Source organism: Eretmochelys imbricata, chromosome 4 (assembly GCF_965152235.1).
Source record: "Eretmochelys imbricata isolate rEreImb1 chromosome 4, rEreImb1.hap1, whole genome shotgun sequence".
NCBI lineage: Eukaryota > Metazoa > Chordata > Testudines > Cheloniidae > Eretmochelys > Eretmochelys imbricata.
This window is the reverse complement of record NC_135575.1, coordinates 34,004,703-34,031,058: the sequence shown is the minus strand read 5'-3', so window position 1 is coordinate 34,031,058 and position 26,356 is coordinate 34,004,703. Positions and strand designations below refer to the sequence as shown.

The window sequence follows — 26,356 nt, the reverse complement described above, 5'->3', positions numbered from 1 at the left end:
AGGGAGACTGGCCAGCAGTCCATGGCAGTAAGACTCTGCAATAGCCATGTTCCCATGGGAGGGAATGGAGAGTATTTTCTGATGTCCCTGAGTTATGCAGGTGCCCTGAGAGCTGTAGCACATTCTGGCAGATCTTTGTGCCTTCCGAGGTTAGGAGAGTCATGCCCACTGCCTGCTACATGGAGACCCTTATCATTTTGCCCACCCCTCTTGCAGAATGAATTGCAGGAAATCTCACATGTGAGATGATAGTTTCCTGACCCTAACACAGGTTTTCTAGCTTTACAGGGCAAAGTGGTCCCCAAGTCACTAAATGAAATTCCATTTCCAGTCCCTGTTTACCATATAGACATGAACATTCATGTATAGCAAATTTAATAGAACTATGTATAATTTAGGGCCCCAGATAAAGATTTCTCCAAAACTTCTTCCAAAAGACCCCTCCTAATGTTAATTTCACGACCTTGAGAATGCTTTAAAAATGCTTTTCAGTGCTGCACTCTAATGAAAGGAATGTGCATTCATATCCAGCAAACAAGGGAGCTACCATACAAGACACAGGAATCTTAACATGGTCCATGTGTACTCTTCTTTCCTAAGACCGCTACGTATGCTGAGTGGAGATCCTGGGAGAAAGAATTTGCCACAATTATTTCTTGTCAGCTTTCCAAACCTTTCGTGTGTACTTTACTTAGCATATCAGTGTAGTTTTCACTTTACTTCAACTGCTAGATAAGATTGTTAAATATAAACTTGACTTCTTCTTAGAAGATTCCATGAACTATATACACTGAATGGTATTTCTCAAGGAGGCTGTGTAGTAGAAGTACATAGTTGGGTGAGCCAATACACTAATTTTACAGCATTCCTCAAGTTATTGAGTAAAGTTCTTCATAAAGGGATGGGAAGAGAGGGGAGATTTTTTTTACCAGATACATAAGACAGATTCTCACGCTGCCTTTTAATCTTGAAAAAGTCTTGTTACTTCTCTAATCTGTTCATCAATGGCTAAATTTGGGAAGCTGAGGTATGGTGAGTATATTTTGGGGTTATTCATGATTATGGCCACCTCAGTTTTTTGGCAATTTCAATAACAAAAAAGAAATTGAGAACTGAAGCACAGCTTCATATCGTTATTAATAATACTAAAATAATAAAATATATTGCAGTTTAAACGTAGCTGATTCCATACTGGAGCAATTATGCATGAAATTCCCATTTGCCAATAAATGTAATTGAGAAATAGATATGAAAGTTCCATACTTAAAGCAAATTAAATGTGGTTAAACTCTTAATTCAAAAAATTAAAAAATAAAAAGAGGAACAGTTACGAGGTCTCCAGTGCTCACATATATTAGAAATAGCTAAAAGAAAGCTAAACAGTCAGGGGCTAGATCATGGGCCTCGGTCCCTGAACCACTTTGACAGCACCTTCCTATTTTGCTCCAACCAGGAGAGGAGATTGGTGTGTCTGGGGTTGAGGCAGGAGGGGGGAGAGGGGAAGGGGCAGAGGTCAGACTGGAGGAGATGTACATCATCTTACCCCACCACAAGCCACCCTACCTGCCCATGGTGTGTTACCTAAAATTCTGCAACCTGAGGCCACATTAACTTTCGCTTAGGGAATGCCCCCTGCTAAGCAAAACTCTTTACGGAGGGTTTCCAGTGGCAGCTGCTGGTAGTCATAACTGGCAGTGCAGCTGTATTGCATATTAGCAAGCATCTGGGGGACAGAGAGTCTCTTCGTGGACAGCTTTGTGCTTCTGGCAGATTTCTTGAGAGCCTGGAAGGTCTGCAGGCTTTTGGGTGGAGAGGAACATGATGATTTTGGGAAAACTCTTGCAGTCTCTCCCATTCTTGTGTACCATTATACGTAGGAGAGGGCAACATGGCCCTAATTCAAGTAGAGCCCAATTCTGTATTCTTCAGGCAGGTATAATGTCCACTAACTTCTTTAACCTAACTCTTGTTACTTATATTGACGTGCACTTTGAACAATTCTACATTTATACAAGACAAGACATGTCCTGTTAAATCTCTTCAAAAATTGAACTGCTTTTCTTTCAGCAAACAGATCTAGAAGATGAACAATGGCTATACAATCAGTATGAGTCACAGATAGACCATCATAAACAGCAAGCACAAGCTTGAAAGAATCGGGTGTGAACAGAAAATTGCATGGAAGAATTTTGGAAGTATGCGATTTACCCATTATGTAAAGGATTCAGGCCCTGTGACTCAGCTCCAGATGCCACATAACAATGAAACATCTATTTTCATAAAAAACATAAAGCCAAACTCATTTTTAAAAGGTATCAGAATAATTGGGCCAAACTAATCCAAATAATGTAACTCCACTGACATCAGTGGCTGAGGGTCTACATTCATTACCTTTAGCACTGTCTCATTTAAATAGATTAAAGGATTACATAACCATACTTGCTGCACCTTCTAAGGCCTTTTCAGTCTTAAGAAGAGGGCCCCAAAAATTCATTAATATAAAACAAGCCTTTTTATAAAAATGGGAATTGAATATCCAAATCTTTTAGGTGGCTTTGAAAATCTCAACCTTAAAAACTAATAAAGTCTGCTCATTAAGAGCCTTATCCAAAGTCCATTTTAGTCAACGGAAAGATGCCTACATACTTCAGTGGGCTCTGGATCAGATCCTAAATAGCTGAATATTAACCCCGTGCTACATTCCAGCAAGTTTTCATTCACGCTGTGTCAATATCAGGAAAAGATTAACCTTGCTGCCAGATGCCATTGCCTCATCTGACAAAGTGGTTCAGAAGACAAGAATAGCAAGTTCATGAACAAAACCCAAACTACTGTCTTGTTTTGTTTCTGACGGTGAGATAGTCCTTTTTTTAAGTCCTGTAGTAAATACTGGTAAATGAGTAAAATACCAAAGTAATCTAAAACCTTTCCAAAAAACGACCACATTATCTAAATATCAGTCTAACCTACACCAGTCGGTGATCTCTGTCATCATTTAGTAGACTAATGAAAATTACAGTGGTCCGAATGACCGTGCTAAGCAACGGATTCAGGGACATTTTGCTAGGGATATTTCAGAGAATTTCACCTCCTGTATGGGGCAGGAAGCCAGAGAAGCAGAGACATGGCTGAGAATAGATTTAGGAAAAATAAATGAAGGGAAAAAAAAGAAAACAACCTGAAATGTATGTTTGTTTTCTACAAGAATATTACCAGGCACATTGTCTTTGCTGATCTGATCAGTAATATGCTGAGGCACCATGAATTCATTGCTGGATATAGTCAAATGGTGCTGAGGCATCACTCTCCTTCACTGTGTGCCCCATATCCTGCCACCTACTGAAGCCCTTTCCTCCCATCCAAGTATAATATACCAAAAACGTCACCCACCTTTTGGTGGTGGTCAGCTGAGCTCCCAGAAAGGGCCATCATTTGCAACATTAAGCTATCATTCAGCTGCAGCACTAACTGTTGGAAACAAGGAGACATTATACTGAAGAAGTTACTTCCTCAAGCCCTTTAGGTAGTGCATGCACAGCTAGAAAGCCAAGTCACAATCTCCCTCGATCAGCAATGGCTACCCACCCCAGGGAATAAACCAGCCTGAAGGTCCAAATTTAAAAGCTGCTATCAGACAAAGACAGAACAGGATTGAACAATTGGACAATATGCCCAGTACTGCCCCCTAGCCTGTGCCACAAAGCACCACATCTCCCTGTTTCCCATTTTTTATGACTGCCCCACTGCAGTATTATTGTGAGCCCTCAGCCATGTACTGAGGAGGAACTAGTCTAACAAAGCCAGCACAGTTCCTGGAAATAGTTTACTACACTCAGTTCAGTCCTGCATTACATTCAGTGAGGAGGCTGACCTTAGTAGCATCCACCAAATCATCCCCTTCCAGGTGTACAATGATGGTTCCAACATGTCTGCATTGCTGCTGTGGAGCCAATGAAGCGTGCAAGAGTTGATCTTTTTCATGCCCCCTCAGGTCCCACCTGGGGAGCGACAGGGACCTCAGTGCAATTCACACTTCCCTGGTGACATCTAGCAGCGAGCCAACTACAAAAGGAACAGCTTCTGTTACCAGACATGGGTATCAATCACGGTCATCGGTAGGACTTAAGCATATGGATGCTAGCCAAGGTGAATCATGGGTGGCTTACCAGAAAATCTGCTGGAGTGTTAGAAACAGCTTTAGCAGGAAATTTTAAGATGTTTATAAGTTTTTAAAACTTCAATACCATATCAAATGGAATTAGCAATGAAGAGAAACTATAAAGAGCTTAGGTTTCAGAGTAGTAGCCATGTTAGTCTGTATTCGCAAAAATATTCACTTCTGAGCTGTAGCTCACGAAAGCTCATGCTCAGATAAATTTGTTAGTCTCTAAGGTACCACAAGTACTCCTTTTCTTTTTATAAAGAGTTTATTTGACCATAACTTTTTAGTTAACTTCTCAGCTGATGTTGTTAAGGTTTTGATTGACTGATTGGTTAATTTTTTAATCTAGAAATAGATTCAGATTTTGATCCACTTTTGGAATGTTGCTTCTCCTTTTGTACAAGAAGGAAATAAATGTCAATATCCTAAACATTACACAGCTGTCTCATGCACTATCTCAAAATTCTGGGCAGCTCTGAACCTCTATCTAATCTATGGCATTTCTAAAACACCTGTCATCATAATATCTAAGCTCTATGAAACAATTAAAAAATGCATACCCTAAAGGGAAGTATTTGCACAATCTCTTCCTTGCTCTCATTATGCTGTATAGATTTTTGTTTGACTGTTTCTACATCTTGTCTTACCTTATCTACTTTCCCACTCCCCCTCCCATTTGTCCAACTGTGAGTGAGTCTTGGAGAGATGTCACTTTCAGGGTGGGCCACTTATCCAAGAAGGAGATGTTGCATTTGGGTTTGAATATGGTCAGGCAGTGTCTGATCTGATCTGGTGACACAGAGGATTCCACATGGGGATGTAACCCACAGGCAGCTGCCTATTTGGGGAGCACACTGAGAATGTGTTTAACTGATTGTAACACTTTCTTTAGGTGACCTCTCTATACTGCTCAGTCTGCTATATGCTCCACTTTTGGGTATGAGCCCACAACAAAATCACAGAAAGGGAGAAGGAAGCAAGATACAGGGGATAAGGAGCAGACAGCTCCTTAAGGGGGCTGAGGAGAAAAGGAGGGGGAGGAACAACTTGAGCTTGACTTTGAACTTGGCCTTTGCATTACAAAGGAAGGTGGGAACAAAGCTCTAAAGCTACCCAGTAATTTACAGCACCAGCCAGGGGTGGGAACAGAGCTGGGTACAACTAGTTAAGTCAGCAAGGCTGGCAGCTCCTTTGTGCTATGTATAATGCTTCAGTGAAGCCCTTTCCTCTGGTAATCCCTCACCAAACAGCTACTCTTGCTGTTTCTCTGACATTCTAACAATACATACATACCAGTACTGTACACTTAGGAAAAATCCTAACGTCCAACATGGTACCTTACTGCTGTGGAAGGGAGCTCCAGTGCTGACCTGACTAATCCCAAGGATGATGAGGCTGGTGCAATGGGGTGATGTGATGCACTGAGGCCAAGAAAAGGGTGGAGAGCCTGTTCATACAAATAGAACATTGGAAGGGGATAGGAGGTGGCTGACACACATGGCAAAGAATGCGCAGCATCTGGGACTTCAACTTTAGGAGGGGAGCGGAGAGAGAATTCAGGGCTGACAGGGAGGATAGTTTTCACCAACTGTAATTTTTCACTAAATAGACAAAAAAAACATGTCTCTATGGTAGGAATCTAACATCTATATATGAATGCAGCCCTTATGTACATTTTCAATCTGGAACAATATTGGGGAACATAAACAAAGCAAGCCAGTATCGTGAAAATACATGAGAATTGCCATCTTTTCTGAATGTGCTAAGTGAGGGAATATAACTGCTTCCTTCCTATATGCTACACGCTATCCCCTCCTTAAATACAAGGACATTGTTCCTTATCCATACCTGAAAGCTCTCTGTGGCAGTAGGGCATGAGAGGGCAACAGACATGGCTTTCTGTATGCTACATAGTGCTGAGTACACAGACAGTGCTCACTGAATAACAAACAACAAAAACAGAGCTGTGTTGGAAACTGTTTTCCAACCGTGACTGCAGGTTTCACTTCCAGAGTGAACATTATAATATGCTCACTTAATAAGTGCCTGGGGATGGGGGCAGTGTCCACCATATTCTGGGTACTATCAAAATACAAATGTCATAAATATAAAGGGAAGGGTAAACAGCTTTAAAATCCCTCCTGGCCAGAAGAAAAACCCTTTCACCTGTAAAGGGTTAAGAAGCTAGGATAACCTCACTGGCACCTGACCAAAAAGACCAATGAGGAGACAAGATACTTTCAAAGCTGGACGGGGGGAGAAACAAAGGCTCTCTCCGTCTGAGTGATGCTTTTGCTGGGAACAGAAAAGGAATGGAGTCTTAGAACTTAGTAAGTAATCTAGCTCGATATGCATTAGATTCTGTTTTGTTTAAATAGCTGATAAAATAAGCTGTGCTGAATGGAATGGATATTCCTGTTTTTGTGTCTTTTTTAACTTAAGGTTTTGCCTAGAGGGATTCTCTATATTTTGAATCTGATTACCCTGTAAGGTATTTACCATCCTGATTTTACAGAGGTGATTCTTTTACTTTTTTTTCCTTCAATTAAAATTCTTCTTTTAAGAACCGGATTGCTTTTCTCATTGTTCTTAAGATCCAAGGGTTTGTGTCTGTGTTCACTTATGCAAATTGGTGAGGATTTTTATCAAGCCTTCCCCAGGAAAGGGGGTGTAGGGTTTGGGGAGGATTTTGGGGGGAAAGACGTTTCCAAGCTGGCTCTTTCCCTGTTATATATTTGTTAGACACTTGGTGGTGGCAGCAATAAAGTCCAAGGGCAAAAGGTAAAATAGTTTGTACCTTGGGGAAGTTTTAACCTAAGCTGGTAAAAATAAGCTTAGGGGTTTTTCATGCAGGTCCCCACATCTGTACCCTAGAGTTCAGAGTGGGGAAGGAACCTTGACAACAAATAATTTAAAAAATAAATGACAACAAAGCAGGCCTGCTGAGGGTTACACCAGGAGTGCCTTACAAATTGTCAACATCTAGGGCATAAATGGAATCTTGAATCTTGCTCACACCTTTTATTTTATGTATATCAAATAAATATTTAATATGGGATGAAGAGAAGGGATAACATGAGACTAAAAAGCACATATCTGTGGGCTTGATATGGAGGGCAACTGAGTACCAATATGGCCTACTGAAGTCAATGACAGTAGCAGGTGCACAGCTCTCTCAGAATCAGGCTGTATTGTGTACTGAAGTGTATTGAAGGATAAACAACTGATCTCAGGCTGTGTATATATTTCACAAACTACTAATGGCTACTCCTGAGCACTCATGAACAAAATACGATACACACCGCAGATAATCTCTTTTCCTTAGGTTCCTTGCAACTACAATAATTTAAGATCACATTCAAAAAGCAAACAAACTTAAAAACAGTTTGTACCTGCCAGAATTCAAATCTCTATATTTTGATCTCTACATAAATGAAAGCATACTTCTTAAAACAGAAAAATCCTACAGAATTAGTAGATAACGATATATTTTATAGGTTTTTTTTAAACTGACCTATACAATTTAGTAGAAAATTATCTTTCTGCTATAAAATTCTATAGGATGGTTCAAAAAACCCTGTAGACGGGAGATCACTGACTGCTGAATTCTATAGATTTTTAGAGTAATTTCTGTAGAACCCTATTCCATTTTTGTAGAAACCAAATTATTTCATCCCTATTAAATTCTATATGCCTTTTCAATAAGGTTGATAGAACTGCAATCTTGTAGGAGCTATAAGAGGAATTGTCATTTAGTTTCTCAAGGCTGCAAGCTACCTGAAGGAACATTTTACCCCCATTACAGAACACTCATTATCTGAACAAAACCCCAAACATGTCATGAACAAAGGACAGTATTACCACTCCAGGCACACAGAACACAGAGGAAATTAGGAGTGGCAGATACAGCTTTATATAACATTACTTTTAACATTTTAAAGATGTTTCCTCCTTGCTACCTGCAGCTTGTACCAGCCTAAATATGTGTCTGTTACTCATTACTAGGCTGAGAAATTACCTAACTATAGACTTTGCTCTTGTGGGCAATCAGAATCAGTCATCAGAAATACAAAGTATACTTTAGTAATGTAGGATCATAGCAATTAGAGATGGAAAGGACCTATAAGAACATTGACTTGCTGGGTCCATCACCTTACTGAATGTTAAATTGACACTATTTTTACAGAAAACATTTAAATTTAAGATTCAGTTTCTTAGACTGAACAAGTTATAGTGATGGTTTTAAAATGACCCTTGAAAAACAGTTTTAAAGATCCTTTGAGTAGTTCAGAAACAACTTTTTATCTTCCTTAATTCTTTCTAGTTCATTTTTTTCTCCACCACAAAACAGTCAAACTGCCTGCAGCAGATAAAATATTACCAGAAAAACAAATCCTTTATTTAAAGAATGAAATATTTCACTGTGTAATCATAAAGAACACACCCCTAGAAGCTACTGTATAGAAATCAGAATCACAAACAAAACAAAAAAACCCCACAAGTGCTTGTCCCCTGCTCTGAAACAGTAAATGTTTTCCTCCTATACTGCTTGAGCAGCTTTACTGGCTGAAGAAAAGGGCTGATCTAACACACACTCCCAACCTCTATAATTAACTGCAGCCACAATACTAAAGATGAAATAGGGTGTTGAGTATTTCTTGGCAGGCATGTTTAACTATACGCATCAGCTATGTCATTTGTGGTATGTAGTAAAGCTTGCACAAAAATACTGCAATATCTTTCAGGGAAGCTCTCAAAATGACGCTTCTACACACTGTGAGCATCTTCAGTATCATGAGCTGATTTTTGTAGGCACATTCTATAAAACAAGCCTCAGTATTATTTTTTGTGTGTTTTTGTTATGGGTTAGCAGTAAATATTAGAGAGACTACTACATGAATCCACACAACACACACAAAGCCTTACTGGGGTTCATACAGCAAGTGCTGTTTCTTTCAGATTCATGCAGTCACTCAACATCTCAACTTTTAAACCTATTGTCTAAAACAGGGGTCGGCAACCTTTCAGAAGTGGTGTGCCGAGTCTTCATTTATTCACTTTAATTTAAGGTTTCACTTGCCAGTAATACATTTTAATGTTTTTTAGAAGGTGTGTCTCTCTCTATAAGTCTATATATTATATAACTAAACTATTGTTGTATTGTAAAATAAACAAGGTTTTCAAAATGTTTAAGAAGCTTCATTTAAAATTAAATTAAAATGTTGATCTTATGCCGCCGGCCTGCTCAGCCCACTGCTGGTCTGGGGTTCCGTTCACCTAGGCCGGCAGTTGGCTGAGCGGGGCCTGCGGCCTGGACCCCAGCTGGCAAGGGGCCGGCAGCCAGAATCCCAGACCAGCAGTGGGCTGAGCGGACCAGCCCGCTGCTGCTCAGGGGTTCCGTCTGCTGGCTCCTGCCAGCCGGCATCCCAGCTGCCGGACCCGCTCAGCCCGCTGCCAGTCTGGGGTCCCGGCCCTGCCCACACACAGTGGGTACCTACCTTCTCCCTGGTTCTGGCCATTCTCTTCCTCTCTCTTTGCACTGAGCTGAGGGTGGGAGTGCACTGAGCAGAGGGCTGGGGGTGAAGGAGCAGGCTGGGGGTTGGGGTGTAGGGTCTGCCCAGGAGCTAGAATGAGGGAGGGGGCTCAGGGTTGGGGCAGGAGGTTTGGCTGTGGAGCACTTACCTGTGCAGCTCCCATTTGGTGGGAGGGGTGCAGGTGGGAATGTAGGGGTGGGAGGAACTCCGGCAGGCAGCAGCGTGCCATTAAAAATGGGCTCACGTGCTGTCTTTGGCACACGTGCCATAGGTTGCCAACCCCTGGTCTAAAATATTCAGAAGGAGAACAATGGACCTCAACAATGCTAGGCCAGGGGACTGAACTGAAAGCCTGTTAACCCTTGAATGCTAAAGTGAGTGGTGATCTGTATGGCCCTGTAGGTTTAATATGGCACATATTTCAATAGGATAACAAGCGGTACAACATACTTCATATTCACAGAGGCATGCAACGTCCAATGGCAAAAGTCCATACGGCACTGCAGTGGTAAAGGCTATCACAATGTCACCATTTGCAATTTCATATCCTACATGCCATCTATGAAAATAATTCTCTGAAGACAATAGAATGCAACATTTCCTTTCACCTGCAATTTACACATCCTATTAATGAAATAGCATATAGGTGTACTTACTAAACACGTCCCCACGTGGTTTCTGAGGTTCTATTTGTATTCTGTTGTCAACTGTAATTCCTTGGGGAGAGGTAGTTTCAGTGGGAACAAGAGAAGAGTCTTCAGTTGTTAACTGTGGGGTTCTTGCTGTGGGTGCAGGTTTTGATGTTTTAGATGGTGGAGGTGTTGGAGGCCTTGTTGCTGGCTTCAGTGGTGGTCTTGTTGTCATCGGTTTTGGTACAAACCTAGTAGTTGGCTTGGGTGTAGGCCATATTGTTGGTTTTGGTGTAGGTCGTACTGTTGGCTTGGGTGCAGGCCTTGCTGTAATAATAGCTGGTATATGTGGTGGTCTCAGGGGCTGTCTTGTACCTCTGATGTCAGGAATCCTATTGGTCATACCGCTGCTGCCCTTCGGAAGTGTAGTATTGCCCTTGAATATATTATATGGACGAGATGGTTCAATCATAACTTTAGGAATAGCTGAAAAGAGAGTGAAAATGGGAGAACAATTGGTATTTGACTATCTCTCTGCACAAACTAAAATGTTACAATATCACATGAATATATGTAGAGTATTTGTTGAAATTAGTTCCTTTTGTTTGGTTTTCCACTCATAAAAATCTCCCCAGATTTTAGTATTAATACCCCTGTATTATCACATGCATTTATAAAGTGCCTCTCATCATGGTATCTTGAGAACAAGTTATGTGATTAAAATGATTAAGGACAACCCATTACCAAAATAGGGAGCCTATACTCAATCCCCTGCAGCCCCAAAATGGATAACTTTAAGGGACAGAAGTGGCAAAACCTAGCCAGGAGGGACAGGTAGCAAAGAGCTGGTCAGACAGGTACATCTGACGTTGAGCTCTAAAAGTGACCAAACTTGCACGCTCTCATAAGCAATCTGTCCAGCCAAGCAGGAGTGAATTCCAGAGGCTAGTTATGGCAACTGAGTGCTCTGCCCCTGTAAACACCTCCCTTAGGATGATAGCTGAAGTCTTCTACCTTTGAATGTAGGGGATTATGACTGACAGAGAGAGTCTTCAAGATAATTGGGACTCTAAAAAGTACTCACATCATTCTGCCCCACTCAAAAGATGGGGCAAACACATTCTGCACTACATTCCAAGAAGCTTTCACAGTTGATTTGAGATGCCACATGTTGTAGTCTAGGACCCGGTTTACACAGAAAGTTGCATTGGTGTAACTAAACTACGTTTAATTGATATAATAAAACTGGTGTAAAAATCCTAGGTAGACACACCGAACTGATTTACATCCAGGTAATATTGGTGTAATTCGCATTAGTAAATTCAGAAGTGCAAGCTAAACCAATGTAAGAGTGTCTAAACTCAGGAGTTTGCTCTGAACTAACTAAAATTGTTGGGGGTTTTTTAAATGATTTTTGTTAAACTGGTGCAGCTATTGTGTATAGAAGAGGTCTAGATTTGAGTTAACAAAAGAGAAAGGTCCACATCTAAGAAGAAAGAGTTCAATCTCTTGTCCAGTCCAAAAAAAGTGTTTCTGGTCAATTTTGCTACCTTGGAGACTTGGAGTAGAGATGAGTCTAGTAAGACCTCCAGATTTGACCATGGGCGGACAGAGATTGGAGGAATAGTTACAGGCTTCACCAGTTCTTCAAAACGCTTCTTCCTGCCAATAAGCATCAACTCTGTTTTATACAGCTTGAACCTAAGCCACTTTCATCCAGATTCCCCTGTCTGCCAAAAGCTGGAAGGAGCAAGAAGATGGTGTCATCTTGGCTATGGTGACCAGATGTCCCATTTTTAAAGACACAGTCCCGTATTTAAGCCCTCCTACAAGTGTCCTGATTTTTTCTTAAAAATGGGCAAATTGTCCTGTATTTTCTGTCTCCCCACCAATCAGTAATGGAGGGTCCTGCTGCTGGCCAGATCCCTATTCACCAGCCGCCCTCCCACCAGCGGGGAATAGGGGGGTCCAGTGGCAAATGATGGAAGGGGGGGCTCAAAGCTGGTGGTGGGGTGAAGATGTAGCGCACGGGGCCAGCCGCCCCCACCCTGCCGGGTCATCAGCACAGCTCCTGCTGCATGCCAGCTCTCAGCCAGTAGGACCCTACCCCCCTGTCCCATTTCTGGCCAGCACTGGCTGTGCGCTCTGGTGGCTGATGAGTGCGGGCAGGCCTCAAGCAGCTGCCAGTTACATGTTGCCTGCGCTGCCCACCCATCAGCCCTTTACATGCTCCCCCCTCACTGTCCTCTCCCTGCTTTGCCCCTTCGTCCCTCCCCCAGACCTGCTTCTCCTCCATATCCCCATCGGCAGGGCGCATCCGGCTTCCAAGGCTGTGCGGACAACAAGCCCCTGGTCGGAGTACTCAGATCACCAACAGCCTGGCCTGCAGACTCCTTCCAGGCTGGCCAGGAGGAGCCAAGCCCTGCTTGTACCAAAGTCCTGCACAGCACTGGCACAGGGAAGCCTCTACGCCCCTCAGCTAAGCTCTGGAGTGGTAGGGAAAGGGAGTGGGAACGATTTCTAGCCTGTTCACATCCCGAACTTGCAGGCTCCACAGCAGCCCCTGGGGCAGAGGCTTAGCACCCTCTTCACTCCCTACCCCTCCGCCCTGGGTCCTGCCCCCAGGGAACGTGGGGCTGCTACATCCCCTAGGCACCATCCCCTGCTGAGCCACCTCTCTGGAGGGTTCGCTGAAGCCCCTGCAGTCAGGTTCCCTGGGCCCTGGTGCACAATGCATCCTTAGGGCTTAACCCCTTCCTGCCCACGCTGTAGATAGGGGACGGGTTATGTCAGTGGCCAGCAGCAGCCTGGAGATGTTAGCTGCCTTTCGACACTGTGCAGGCAGAAAGGGACAAGCTGCTTCCAGTCACACGTGGCGGGGGAGGGGGCTGGGAAGAGAAGAGAGGAGTTCTGCAAAGACATGGGCCACGTCATCCCTTCCCCACTCATCCTCCCCTGCGGCTGGAAGCAGCTCCTGTCCCTTCCCTCCCACACAGTGATGAAAGGCTTCTGCTGGCCACATTCTGGTGTGAAGCCTGGCTGAAATCTGGGGAGGGGAGGGCATGTAACCCTGCATGCCCCCCACCCCCCAACATGTTGCCTCGGAAGACATGGTGCCACGTACCAAGAGAGGTGGGTCTGTCCTGGAATCCAGCCAGGCATGGAGGGCAGGGTCGGTCAGTCACCCCCCTCACCCCATGTGTGAGAGAGGTATCACCTCTCCCCGTGTGGGTGGGGTGGGGGGGGTAAGGGGGGGTGTGTGTGTGTGTGTCACCCCTCCCTGTGTGAACCCTAAAGCCTTAAAGATAAGAAGGTAAATAAAAAGAATCCAACTATGCAGTATTTCTTTTTAACAGGGGCTCGGTCAGCTTGATATTAATTTGAATGTTTGTACTGCATAGTTCTGATCGATTGCCATTGAACTCACTTGAATATGAGTAATTTTACCAGGTGTCCCATATTCAGCATAGGGAAATATGGTCACCCTAATCTTGGCCCCCAAAAAGGAGACTTAGAGCTATCTAGTCTCACTATTATGTAGAGTGCCATGTACCTAATAATGGCACCATATTGTCTCACAGTTTGCCCCAGAATCAATCAGAAAGAGTGACAAAATTTAACTTGGTTGGTGTCCAAAAGTGAAAGTTTGTATGTGACTGGGAAAAAAGAGTGATTATTAGAATAATTGTCATGTATGCTTTACTATTTTATTATTTATTTATATTACATACCACTCAAAGGCCCTAATGAAAGTTGGGTACCCATTGTGCTGGGAACTGTGGAAACACCAAGAGACAGTCTCTTGCCCAACATGTCTGAGAGAACCATTTCAAAGGCATTTCATCCACCAGTGTCTGGTCCCTCAGTAGAGTCAAACCCCATCTGATTATCTACAGTATTGTAGAAAGATTGCTGTTGAAAGATTTAGTACTATCAGCAGAGACATCTGTTGATTGCCCCAAGGACCCAGGTCTCCAGTGAATCTTAATTTTATTTTGGCAGACCTTTCAAAGTCTTACATGTTTGCCACCTGACAGTAATCAAGATTACGTGTAAATCCCACAAACTGCAAATCATATCCTTCTTTAGCACTGGTTTCGCAATCTGACAGTGAGTACGTCCATTTGTTATTCACCATTTTCATGCCTGATTTTAAATAAAGAAATAGCAAATTGGCCAGAAATAGCTCTATCCATTAATAAAGTCCCCCAAATACTAAAAGGCTAAAATCCCCCCTAATTACTTAAATATCTTTTAAAATCCAGTAGCATGCAACAAACAATGATAATTTAGTCCCCAGTTCAGTTAAGCACTTCAGCATTGGGGTCTGGCTGAGCTACGAGACTGGCACGGAACTCACAGAGTGCATACAACAGACGGAGAAAGAGTAAGAGGTAGTATATGATCAGGCCTTACCCCAGTTATTACACTCTAGCACTCGCTCAGAACAAGAACAATTACAGTCATTTATAGAATGTGGCTGTGAATAGGATTCACTGGATTTCTTTCTAATAACGAAAAGATCTCAAGGAAAGATATTTTTATCCAGGCATGTTAAGACTCCTAAAACTTTGAATACAATATCTGATCCTTTATTATCTTTCAAAAACAGCTGAGAGAAATTGAGAAAACTGATACTACTGCATCTCAAAATTTACCATGTTTCTCAGCTTTCCTAATAAATGGCCTTGGTGTTTGACATTTGGCTTTGAGGTTCATGACACCCCTCCAGCCCCAAAAGAAAAAAAAAAAGAGCACATTACATACGTAGGCAGTTTATTCCATCGCCTCTGTATCCTTCTTTACATTTACACTTGTAGGTTCCCTGTGTATTGTAACATCGTGAAAAGCTGCCACACTGATACTGGCCAATTGAGCATTCATCTACATCTGTAACAGAAAATCATATAAAAGTCATTCACATGAGAGAAGGAACATGCTTCCCTCCTCCAAAAAAACCCTACAATAAGCAGATGTCATCATTTAAAAATATTCTTAATTTTTAAAATTCAATAACATTGTATCACCAGTGAAACCAGGAGAATTTTTTCCTAAATTAATCTTTTTCATAGATTTTAAAAGGCGAGAAGAGATTATTATGGTCATCTAATAATCTCCTATATAAGGCATATAACTTGGCATCACCATGTTTAATATTTTGCTGTGGCAACAGATAGTTTCTACAAGTAAATTTTATAATTTCTGTAACCACTTTTTAAAGGTGACCTGTAAGGGTGGGAAATAATTGAGCTCGTGATTTATAAGGCCCTGATCCAACAAAGAACTTAAGCCTGCTCTATATCTGTGTTTTAACCACTATTATACCAGGGTGGAAACTGTTTACAATATCTTATATTATTTCACTATACTAGTGCCACAAACAAGGTCCCTATACCTTCAGGTGCTCTGTGCAGGGCCTTCACATTGAAGTAACTGGAAGCATGGTCACATGTGAAGCAATACAACTTAATCTCCAACATCACTTTTCTTTAATATGATCATCAGCTGAAGCACTGAGAAAAATTAGTGAAGTTCACTAAGGCCCCAGATCAGCAACTGCTTGCAAGAAGCCCCAGTGGAATCTACAGAAATCATACCACGCTGAGCCACTTCCAGGATCAGGGCTTAAATGTATATTTTTTCATTTTCATATTCAATGTAATTCTATTTCATAAAATTAATATAGGATAAACTAAAGCAATCTGTTTTCAGCCCATAATAAAGTGATTAATACAGTCTCTATAAGCCAGCTAATATAATAATATAATAAACCTTGGATTAGTATTACAGGAAACATATGTGTGCTCTATGCATGCAAGACTCACTGAAATAAATGGATTTTATTACCGTGGCATTGGTATTTGCCTCCAATGTACATCAGATCGAAGCCTTTATGACACTTGCAGATGTAGCTTCCAAAAGTATTAACACATTTCCTAAACCTGGGACAGACAACTCTCCCAGTAGCACATTCATCAACGTCTGTAAACACAAATTAATTGTATTCTTAATAATATAGCTAAGATATGATCTGCCTCAAATTGATTTCAACTCTCAAAAATTGAATTTGCAATCCGAACTGTCAAAAATCTTTTAAAAATGTCCTCTTTGCCCCAGTCTGGTAGCCTTATACCAATGCTTGGGCGCTACCATATGGAAGACCTTAATTCAGTTTTTGGTTGTGCTCCCTCTATATCCCACATCTCCTGTGCCAACACAGAAAGCACAGCAAGAAAGAGATAGACATTATGCTCAGATTGGTGGGAGTTAAGTTTAGAAATTACCAAGAGTAGCCTTACTTTACACTGACTGTTCTGATTGATTTATATTAGCTGGCTCAAGGTTGTAGAGAGAATCCCAGAAATACGGACAGATTTTGAAGGGTGAAGTGGGCGGTTTTCCTTGGACAGAAAATGGTTACTTACACACTCTGCATCAAGGATGATGGTGTAAAGCAGAAACAAACTGGGGACATGCCCCAAACACATATCTCAAACATCCAGAGTAGTACTTAATTTCTCAAGCACTGGGAGCCTTTAATTAGTGGGCTGTAAACTATAAATAATACATTGAATTGCAGGTAAGTAGAATAAATAATAAACATATCCGAAATATCATTCAGACACAACATGTTTTGAAACATAGTCCTCCTTGAACAGGTGTGTATATATTTTGTTCTATACTATACAAGTACAGTAAATTTCAAGAGATACATGGCTATCATCATATCTACACCACCGCATATGTGGAGAAGCTGTCCTTCCTTGATGTCTTGATATCCTGCTGGCTACAAATGGGAGCTTTACACTACTGAAGAGGGAAGATTCCCAGATTCCCTGTGGAATGCACAGCACTTGCTTCTATCTCTGGAAGGGCTCAAAATATTGGTCCTTAAAACCATGACTTTTTATGTCTAGAAAAGCTGCTTCAAGTCATTTATAGAGGTTTTATTGAGTCCTGCACAGTTTAGCTATGGCACCTGATTTTACAGGCAAAGGGATATGAAAATATAGTCCCAATAATTTTTTTAACTCTCTAAAGTTCTCTGAAAATATTATTTCTGTAACACGACATACACAGAATACATGACTGGTACTGGTTTGAGAAAATCTGAGTAACATGGCTATCCAAACTCATGCCAATAAAATCTTTACACCACACCTTACTATGATGTATTCCTTATATATGTGATAAATTCATTGAAACTGTGTTTTGGTTCAAGAAGAAAATATCCTGAGGAAAACAGTGAAATCAGTAACTGTGACTAATAACTTACCTATGCAGGTTCTACCGTCAGGCCCTAGCTGCAAGCCTGGAGAAGGACAGTGGCAGCGTACCTCTCCTTTCACGACATCACAGCCATACTGACAGTTTGCCATTGAACAAGAAAGAGCATCTAGGGAGAAACAGTTACACATTTAGACCAAATATAAGGACTCAGCATCATACAGGTAAGTCGTTGAAATCTTTGGAGCATTACGGTCCAGTCCAGCTACCATGAAAGTCAGTGGAAAGACTCCTGCGGACTGTAACAGGAGTTGGGTTAGGCCCTTCAAAAGCAAATATATAGGCTGTAAATTTGTGCTCCTCATTTCACAAATTGTATTTATAAGAGACATTAAGTCATAGAGTACAGATTTTAGCTAGCCGTGTTGTGGCACACAATTCCCATGCTGAAAATAAACCCCAATATGCACTAAAAATCCTTCATGGATGGACTCGTTTAAAAATGCCAACTCCTGACTGCAGTGAAGCCTGTTTAATATCTTTAATTAAAGGTTATTGTCTTTCACTCCTTCTCTGTTCATATACTCAAAATATCTACTTTTATGGGAGAGAGGAGGAACTGGATTTCTAGTAAGATCACAGGACAGTGGTACACTGTGGAGCCAGCAGGCATCTGTTGCTTTAACAATTTTACATGTATGTGGCCATAATATAGCAGCATTGCACATGTCTTGCTGCTGAGAGCACAGCAAGTGCCTATCCCCAGAGGCAGAATAACAGCGATTTATACAGCTGAAGAACAGATTGGGAAAATGGGTAATATAACTAATAAAAATCAAATTATTTATTATTGTTTGTCTGAGTCTAATTTTACCAGATTTATGCACAATTTTCAGAACGAGGAGGCTTTTGTCTTGGGACTGATCCTTGTCCAGTAGATATTTACTGAGCACCTCAAGGGATTAAAAAATATTAACTGGAGTTTGAAAAAAGAAAGCTAAGGAGTCTTGACATACTGGAACATGATCCATCTGGCATAAGCATGTATCCATTCAGACAATAGCATTTGTAGCTACCATAGGTATTCATGCATCGATGTTTGCATGGCCGAGGCTTTAATCCACACTCGTTTAGATCTGAAATTAACAAGGAGAGGAGAGAACAAGCAAACAAACAAATTACGCACAAAAAAGGAGCATTTAAAGTTGTTCTAGTACTTTAAAAGTTGAGAAAAGATGGGGGAAGGGATGAGTCTTTCATATCCAGCTCATCTCAACTATGATCAGATTTGGCTACGTGAGCACTGTTCGGTACCCCACGTGAAGTAAATAATGTTGTTCGGTTCATTTACCAGTTAATCCACTCCCCTTTTTGTCCACATTACAAATTCCACTCTCAGAAATGGCACTAACTGGCACTATTAGCATTAACTGGCAGTAACAGGAATTTCAGCAGAGACGACATTGACTGAATGTGTATGGAGGCTGAATTACCATCTCCTTTCTAGAGGTATTCCCTTTAGATTGCTTGAGGAAATTAGTGGGACAGCATGGGAAAGCTGACATTGCCACTGTTGTACCAATCCGGGGGAGAAATTTGGCACTTCATTATCTAGACCTGTCAGTCCAATACGTTTTCTGAGTACTGTAAATGTAAAATGTAAAAGGCTGCGTGGGGAGAGGGGAGGAAGAAGCTAGGTATATTTTTACCTATCTATTGAAGAAGGTATTTGGCATTGCTAATGTATGTGTTAAAGATTACCTGTGATTTTGGATTTCAGGTTTAAACTGGACTACACAAGGAACTAATGAATTACACATTATGAAAATGTTCAACCCACAATTGTAGCTCTAGCTAACAAAAAAATTGTAACGGAAAATAAAGACTGAACTATGAATGCCCACAAAATTCAAATTCAGTGAGAAAAGCACAGATATGCTGGTGGTATGAGAGGGAGTACTGACTTAGTACAGAACTAATAATGCATGGCCCACAATTTACATCTTAAAAGGGTAAAAATAAAAACAAACCCTGTTATTCATAAACCTACTTACAAATCTAATTGGTAAATTATTATGTAATTACAGGTTGAAATTGTGGCTTGTTACTGACCTGTAAATCTCTCTGATTTAAAGTACTGTACATTATGGGCCAGATCCTCAGTTGATGTGAAACGATATAGTTCTGTTGAAGTCTATGTAGCTATGCTGCTCTATACCGGCTAAGCACCTGGTTACTCAAAATAGTCAGGTTGTTCATTTGTGAATCACACAATTTCACTTAAAACTTGTTAATTTATCAGAAGCAAAGTCCTATGCTGATGGTAGGACTTCTCCTGTTGGCATAGGTACTCCCCTCCACATGAGGCAGTAGCTATGGCTACCGGAGAAGGCATCCCATTGACATAGCTCTGTCTACACCGGGAGTTAAATTGGTATAACTGTATCACTCTGCGGTGTGGATTTTCTATATCCCTGAGCAATGCAGTTATACCAATATAAGTTGCTAGTGTAGACCAAGCCTTAATTCCACTTCTGCATGTGAAAGCAGTCCCAGTATTGGTTTTGAATGCTTTCGATTCAGATCTTGATAAGCATGCTGTAAATACTTGGAAGATGCCTGGTCTTTAAACAAAGATGCAGATTTGTTTCAGTGGTAGCATGGCTGTCATGCTAATGGTTCAACATCAAAGGAGAGCCAAAGTAAGACCCTTCGTACAGCTCCATTAGATTTAAAAATGTTTTTCCCCTCTGCCTTTGCGCTTTGCTATTGAGAGATAGTTTGTTGTTAATCCTTTAATCTGAACTCATGCTACAAAATCTCCCAGTATTAGTGGGAAGGAAAGTGTTTGTCGTCACCTTGATTACCTAACTGCAAGCCAGTGCTTTCAAAATAGGCTAAAATGTTACAGTGTGCTGCTCCATGGGCTTACTAACAGATCTACTGTCCAATTGTATTTTCCCAGGTGTAGCATTTTCAACCCCTCTTTGCCAACACTACTGTAGCTTCTTTCCCAATTTCAGTGTAGATAGGCATATACTCTGTACACCACAGCATGTAATATTCAATTTCCTAGGTGAACGGTCACTGGGAGGTTCATTTGGTTCTTCATAAAATCTTTTAACAACACAATGATGGTTCTCTCTATATAGCTCCACACTCAGACTACGTGCAACAGCATGCCCTTCTCCAGAAGTTTATGGATATTCTGCATATGGGCAAGAGGAAAAATGAATCAGCCAGTGTGCATACATATTGCATCCCTGTTCTCTGGCACCTGTTTACAGCTCAGAAACATTCCTGCTATTAGCATTCTCCATCATCTTCAGATGCTTTATATTTTTGTTGTTTATGTAAGGTCATGTTATTCTTAAACAGGTTCAGGCTAATGTTAGCAGTTAAAGGGTCATCTATAGCAACACACTGAATATACTGCAAACATCTGGTGGTTTTAAGAAAAGGTCAGGTTACTTATCTAGAGATATCAATTTAGCATTTCAAACAGTGTCTATAATGATAGCTCACTTAGAATAAATACTCCTCCATCAAAAGGGAAAAAGAAAACAGTAGAATTTTCCTCTAAAAGATTGAAAGGTAAAAGGTTTTAAAATCAGAACGTTCCATAAATAAAACTTGTACATTATTTTTATTTTAATATAACGTCACTCCTTTTGTTCCTTAAGAAAGTTATAATGGAATTAAAAATACAAGGTGCATCAACATCAAATGAGGTGTTTAACAAGTCCCATTATACTGCTGACAGAGATCTTCATTCATTATTCCAAACTAGACAATTTTACCATTAAACCACTTAAACTTAAGTGCTGTAATTATACAGTCAATACAAAAATAGCATTCTTAGCTGCAAGTAACATATTAAAAAGTGCTAAATGTAAAAGCAGGTTGGGTATTGGAGGAGCTTGTGAAAGCAGGTCCAGAACATAAGTGCAGGCTGCTGAGCATAAATATTACATTTCAAAAGGAGAGAGATGAAAAATGTAAAAACAGTGGAAGGACAAATGGTGGTGTACGGTACATCTGGGTGTGACTTGTTTAACTAGTGTAGGGGCATTGCTCTGAGGCATCACCTTGGATAAAGATTGATTTTCTGTATGCAGGCATGTTTCTTTCCTCAAGATTATGCTGAATACTGTACTTAGTTTTCTTTAATTAGCCCCTTCACAGAATCCCAACAAAGCCCAAGCATTCTTTTGTATAACATTCAAACTTTTGTTTCTATGTTTTGAATATGTTTTTATGTTTTGAACAGAGGTCAAATATTCACTATTGAATTTACTGAGATTAAGCTAGAACAGGAAGCCATTGATAAAATACTCAAGCCTTCATCACCTATACATAAAAAAAGATCAGTTTTTATTTTCAGTATGTCATCAGTTTCACTTAAAAGAGAGAGAGTGTGCGCAGATTTGCACACCCTCAGACATGTCTATTCAAATCACACCATTTGTCTAATAGACAATACAATAATAGCCAAACTCTGAAGTTAACAATGGTCTTTCTCTGAAACAAAGCTGGAAAATAAATCACACTGTTATCTTCACCTGAACCTGATAAACAATTTCCATTGCTCTTGGTTTATGTCTGATCTACACTTAAAAGTTTTCACTCCAAGCACCGAGCTGCGCCAGTCTAACCCCAGCACATGGACCTATGTCGACGAAAGAATACTTATGTTTGGGGATGTGGGGTTCCTTTGATTGGTAGGAAAACTCTAGGTTGTGTCTACACTAAGGAGTTATAGCAGCATAGCTACAGTGACCTAGCTATGCTGGTATAGAAAGGAATTTAGAAAAAGCAAATCAGCAAATCCTGAAAGAACAAAGCAGAAAAGAAACAACAATAGGAAGTTAAAAAGATTATCAAGAGTCAAGTCTTTTCAGAATACAGGCATACAGCAATAACAGCATCAAGGAAGTGTAACTGCATATTTGCTTTGCATGCCAATGATACTGCAAGCCTGGCTTTCACATGGCAGCCATTAATTCATCGTACTTCAGTACATTTGCAAGAACTTCTTATTATCGTATAAAGCCATGCAGGTGGAAGGAGCACACCACCTGAAATAAAGGACTTTCTCACCCCTTGAAGGCACATTTGTTGCATGATGATCCAGGGAGCGAAACAGAGGTGGTTCACTGTGCCGAACGGTTGGGCTTGTATACAGATGCTCAGCTTCACGAAGGGGGAAAAGGCATAATAATAGTCAAAAGGCCAAATCCATCTAATGATGTATTACTTTATTATGTCAAAAACCATCAATGCAGACTATCAGCTGCATTTAAAAAAAAGAAAAAAGAGACGTACATTATGTTTGTAAGCTGGTCCTGGAACAATAGCATTCAGAAAATCAGTTGTGGAACACATGCTACTGTATTTCTTTAATTTTATATAGAAAACCGTCCTTTGTCTACTGTAATACATCACCTTTCACAGAAAACACTGCAAACATTTTATATTGATAACACAAATTTGAGAGTCTTTAATAACTTGTACTACATATCAACTCACTAAGTAGCAAACACAACACGTATTAGGCCAGGAAAACAGCTACCACTATAGAGCTAGTTGCAAATTTTTGAAGAATATGTTTTGCAAAATATGCTGGTTGTTTCACATCTAGCTTACAAAGCTGGTAAACTTTTTTAAAATTTTCAGCATTCCTTTTTTAACTATCTCCAGCTACCATCTATCTCAAACGCTGACCCAAACTGCAAAATGAGGTTGAAAAAACAAAACTGAAGTGCGAAGGTCACAAAATAAACAATGGGGAGCACTCTGTTACCGCTAGTAGAAGGGTATTGTAATTTAGCTACCAACTCAATTTAACCTCCTAACAACACACTCATACAAAGGTGCCAGGCAACTGTAATTTAGTGTTGATGAACTAAAGCAGAAGTTAAAGGTTATACTCCAATGCCCCTGGGAAGAGTGACTTTCAGATGTAACCAGTCAGTTAAGTTCAGCATCTCATTATGAGATTTCAGGTGATCCTTTACTTGGTTCACAAGAAGTAAGAGGGTACTGAATAGATTAAATATAACATCTAATAACAGCAGTAACACCTTGTATTCATATAGTGACTTTCATCTAGACAAAACCAAAAGTGGTTTATACCCTAGAGATATATATATTTTCCCTGGAGATGAGTGCATCAGACCATCTATGCCAGCAACAATGCACAATAATGCTTTTATTGTAGGATGGGAATTGAAATATCTTCAATGGAAACATAAGGGGAATTGTTTTATTCAGGCAGAATGCTGTAATTCAAATTGCAATCTGATTAGGACACTGTGTTAATTATCCTAATCTTGTGATTTGAAAAATGCTATGAACAGGGCTTCAGTTTACAATTCAACAAAAAGACAGTAGGATTTTCTTAAGTGCCTAAGTGACTTAGGAGGACAATGGGACTTATGCTTGTAAGTTAGTTAGGCAATTTTGAAAACCTTACGTATCACTTCCAGTAACAGAGTGTCACTGGTACCATGCTGGAACACTGGCTCAATACTAAGAGACAAGAGGGCCGCCCACCAAACCATCTGCCATACTTCATCTAGCATCCTGGGTTTCTGGGCGGTTTCTCAGGTCTAACACTGTTTTAGCTCAGGACACCAAAGCCTGAGGTGGTCTGTGTACCATACATACGATACTATAAAGCTAATATATGTTACTGTGCATCTAAAACTGTACTGAACACTCTCTAGGTAACGCTCTAAAGTGATCAACACAGCGTACTCAAAATAGTAAAATCACAGCATGCCATCCTTATGAGTGTTGGACTGGAGTGGAAAGAAAAGAAGAGGGGAAATAAGAGCAGAAATAAGGAGCGGGAGAGGAAAGGGGGGGAACCATTTATTTCCAAAGAAGTCTGTCAGGAAAGAATTAGCAAATCTGAAAAGAATATATTTTAAAAGAAAAATATATTTAGAAATCAGTGTGCCATAGAAGGATTAGTAAACATCAGAGGATACAATTCTGAATAACAGCCTGGCTGTTTCCTACAACATCCCCATCTGCTTTTTCAGAAAAAAAGGCTATAAAGATTTTTCTATCATTTTAGACAACTGGAGAGGATGACTGTGACTGTCTATGACATATTACTGCATACATACATGCCTTAGTCTTCACAACTTAATAAAAGTCCTGTATTATAATTGTGTGTAATGTTCTGTGCTATATAAATCTCTCTGCGTTTTTGGAGGTCAGTTACATGAATGGAAGACTCTTAAAACTGCGGCTATAGTAATTTAGCAAGAAGGGAAAAACATGGTTTTCAGCTTTTAATTATGAATTGTGTGGGGTGTTCTAGGTAGTTTTGGGTTAACAACACTGCAGGAGAGAATATTTCAATTAAAAACATGTGCATTAAAAATTGTCAGTAAAATAAAAACTATTTCACTATCATAACTTAAGCTTGGTGCCGAAATTACCTCACTACCTCTGTAAAGGGCCAGGAGCTACATCTTTTGGACCTGATTCAGTAAAGCACATATGTATATGCTTAACTTTAAGGAGTTTGTGACAGAAAACACTCCTGTATTCACATCCTGTACACTCTTCTAATGATCTTCATACAAAGTATGCCTTGTAAGTGTCATTTGAAAACTCATAATTTGCTGGTCAGTATTGTCCAGGTAAAATATATGTGGCAACATTGTATGTGAAGTTATAAGGTTTCCCTGGATGGTGTTATTGACACATGTTCCAAACCCCACAGGTCTGTCCTGAACAACGGAATGTGTGCTCTGCTTATTTTGCATTTAAGCAGTAAACAGAGTCAACAAGCATGAAGGGAAGACAAAGGAAGTTCAAACAGGTGCAAAAACCAGACGGGACTATCCTTCCACATAGATTCTTTGGCTCCTGTTCTCAACTAGAAATGTTTTTCCAAGCAGGGGACTGAAACTATAAAAAGGAGGGTCAAACAACCCATGCGCCCCTCTCTCTCTCATTCCATCACATTCACTGCACCTGAAGAGACAAAGCAATGGTTGGACTCTGGGGAAAAGGTCTTGATCTGAGAGTTTGGTCAGTAATCTGCTATGGTGACACACTTTGCTTGAATCTAATACAGTTCATTACATTAGGCACCAGTAAGCACATTATCTTTATTTTTCTTGTAACCACTTCTGACTTTAATGTCTTATTACTTGTACTCACTTAAAATATCTCTTTGTAGTTAATAAACCTATGTTATTGTTTTATCTAATTAACTATGTTCAAGATGAAGTGTCTGAGTAACTCCATTTGGGGCAACAAGTTGTGTGTATATTATTCCCTTAAAGGAATAATGGACTCAGTATATTTGCACTTTCCAGGAGAGCGCTGTGCAGTACAGGACATACATTTCAGGGGGGGGAAATCTGAGATCGGGAGTATTTGGGGTAACCCTGTGGTAGTTTTTAAGGCTGGTGAGAGCCAAGGTGTGGCTGGCTGGCTGCAGCAGACACACAGACATAGCTGGGAGTGTGTTCATGCTGGAGACTGTTTGTGAGCAGCAAGGCATTTTAAAGGATACCCCTGGTTACAGAGCAGTTACTCAACAGTCTGGATTGTATGTCACAGAGGTGCTAAATTCCATTGACTTCAATTCAATTTACCCACATACTTAAATGCTTTCCTGAACTGAGGCCTTTACCTGTGAAAAACGTCAACTGAAATCACACAATGACTGCAGGACTTTAGAGATATGGCCTCAAAATTTGGAAATTATAAAATGTAAAACATCTTAAAAATAGGGCAAGTTAGATTGGAGAGAGTTCTAGTCTACTTTTAATAGG

General features: G+C 40.5%; 1 protein-coding gene and 1 long non-coding RNA gene across 3 annotated transcripts in view; one reads left to right on the top strand and one right to left on the bottom strand.

The window, feature by feature from the left end:
- Window positions 1-25,731, top strand: part of LOC144263958 (uncharacterized) — a 46,493-nt gene extending 20,762 nt beyond the window's left edge. The window contains exons 5-6 of one of the 2 annotated variants that reach the window (XR_013345884.1): window positions 17,610-17,776; window positions 25,294-25,731. This is a non-coding gene — a long non-coding RNA (uncharacterized LOC144263958). Of the gene's footprint in view, window positions 1-2,067; window positions 4,598-17,609; window positions 17,777-25,293 lie in introns of those variants that run through there. The other variant, XR_013345885.1, reaches the window with a different exon arrangement.
- NPNT (nephronectin) overlaps window positions 1-26,356 on the bottom strand; it is a 90,607-nt gene that overhangs the window by 14,627 nt on the left and 49,624 nt on the right. Inside the window, exons 5-10 of the mRNA XM_077815105.1 lie at window positions 22,653-22,745; window positions 18,569-18,688; window positions 17,602-17,721; window positions 16,173-16,307; window positions 15,093-15,215; window positions 10,353-10,811 (exon numbers count right to left, since the gene is read on the bottom strand). Coding sequence (XP_077671231.1) covers window positions 10,353-10,811; window positions 15,093-15,215; window positions 16,173-16,307; window positions 17,602-17,721; window positions 18,569-18,688; window positions 22,653-22,745 — 1,050 coding nt within the window. The remainder of the gene's footprint in view (window positions 1-10,352; window positions 10,812-15,092; window positions 15,216-16,172; window positions 16,308-17,601; window positions 17,722-18,568; window positions 18,689-22,652; window positions 22,746-26,356) is intronic.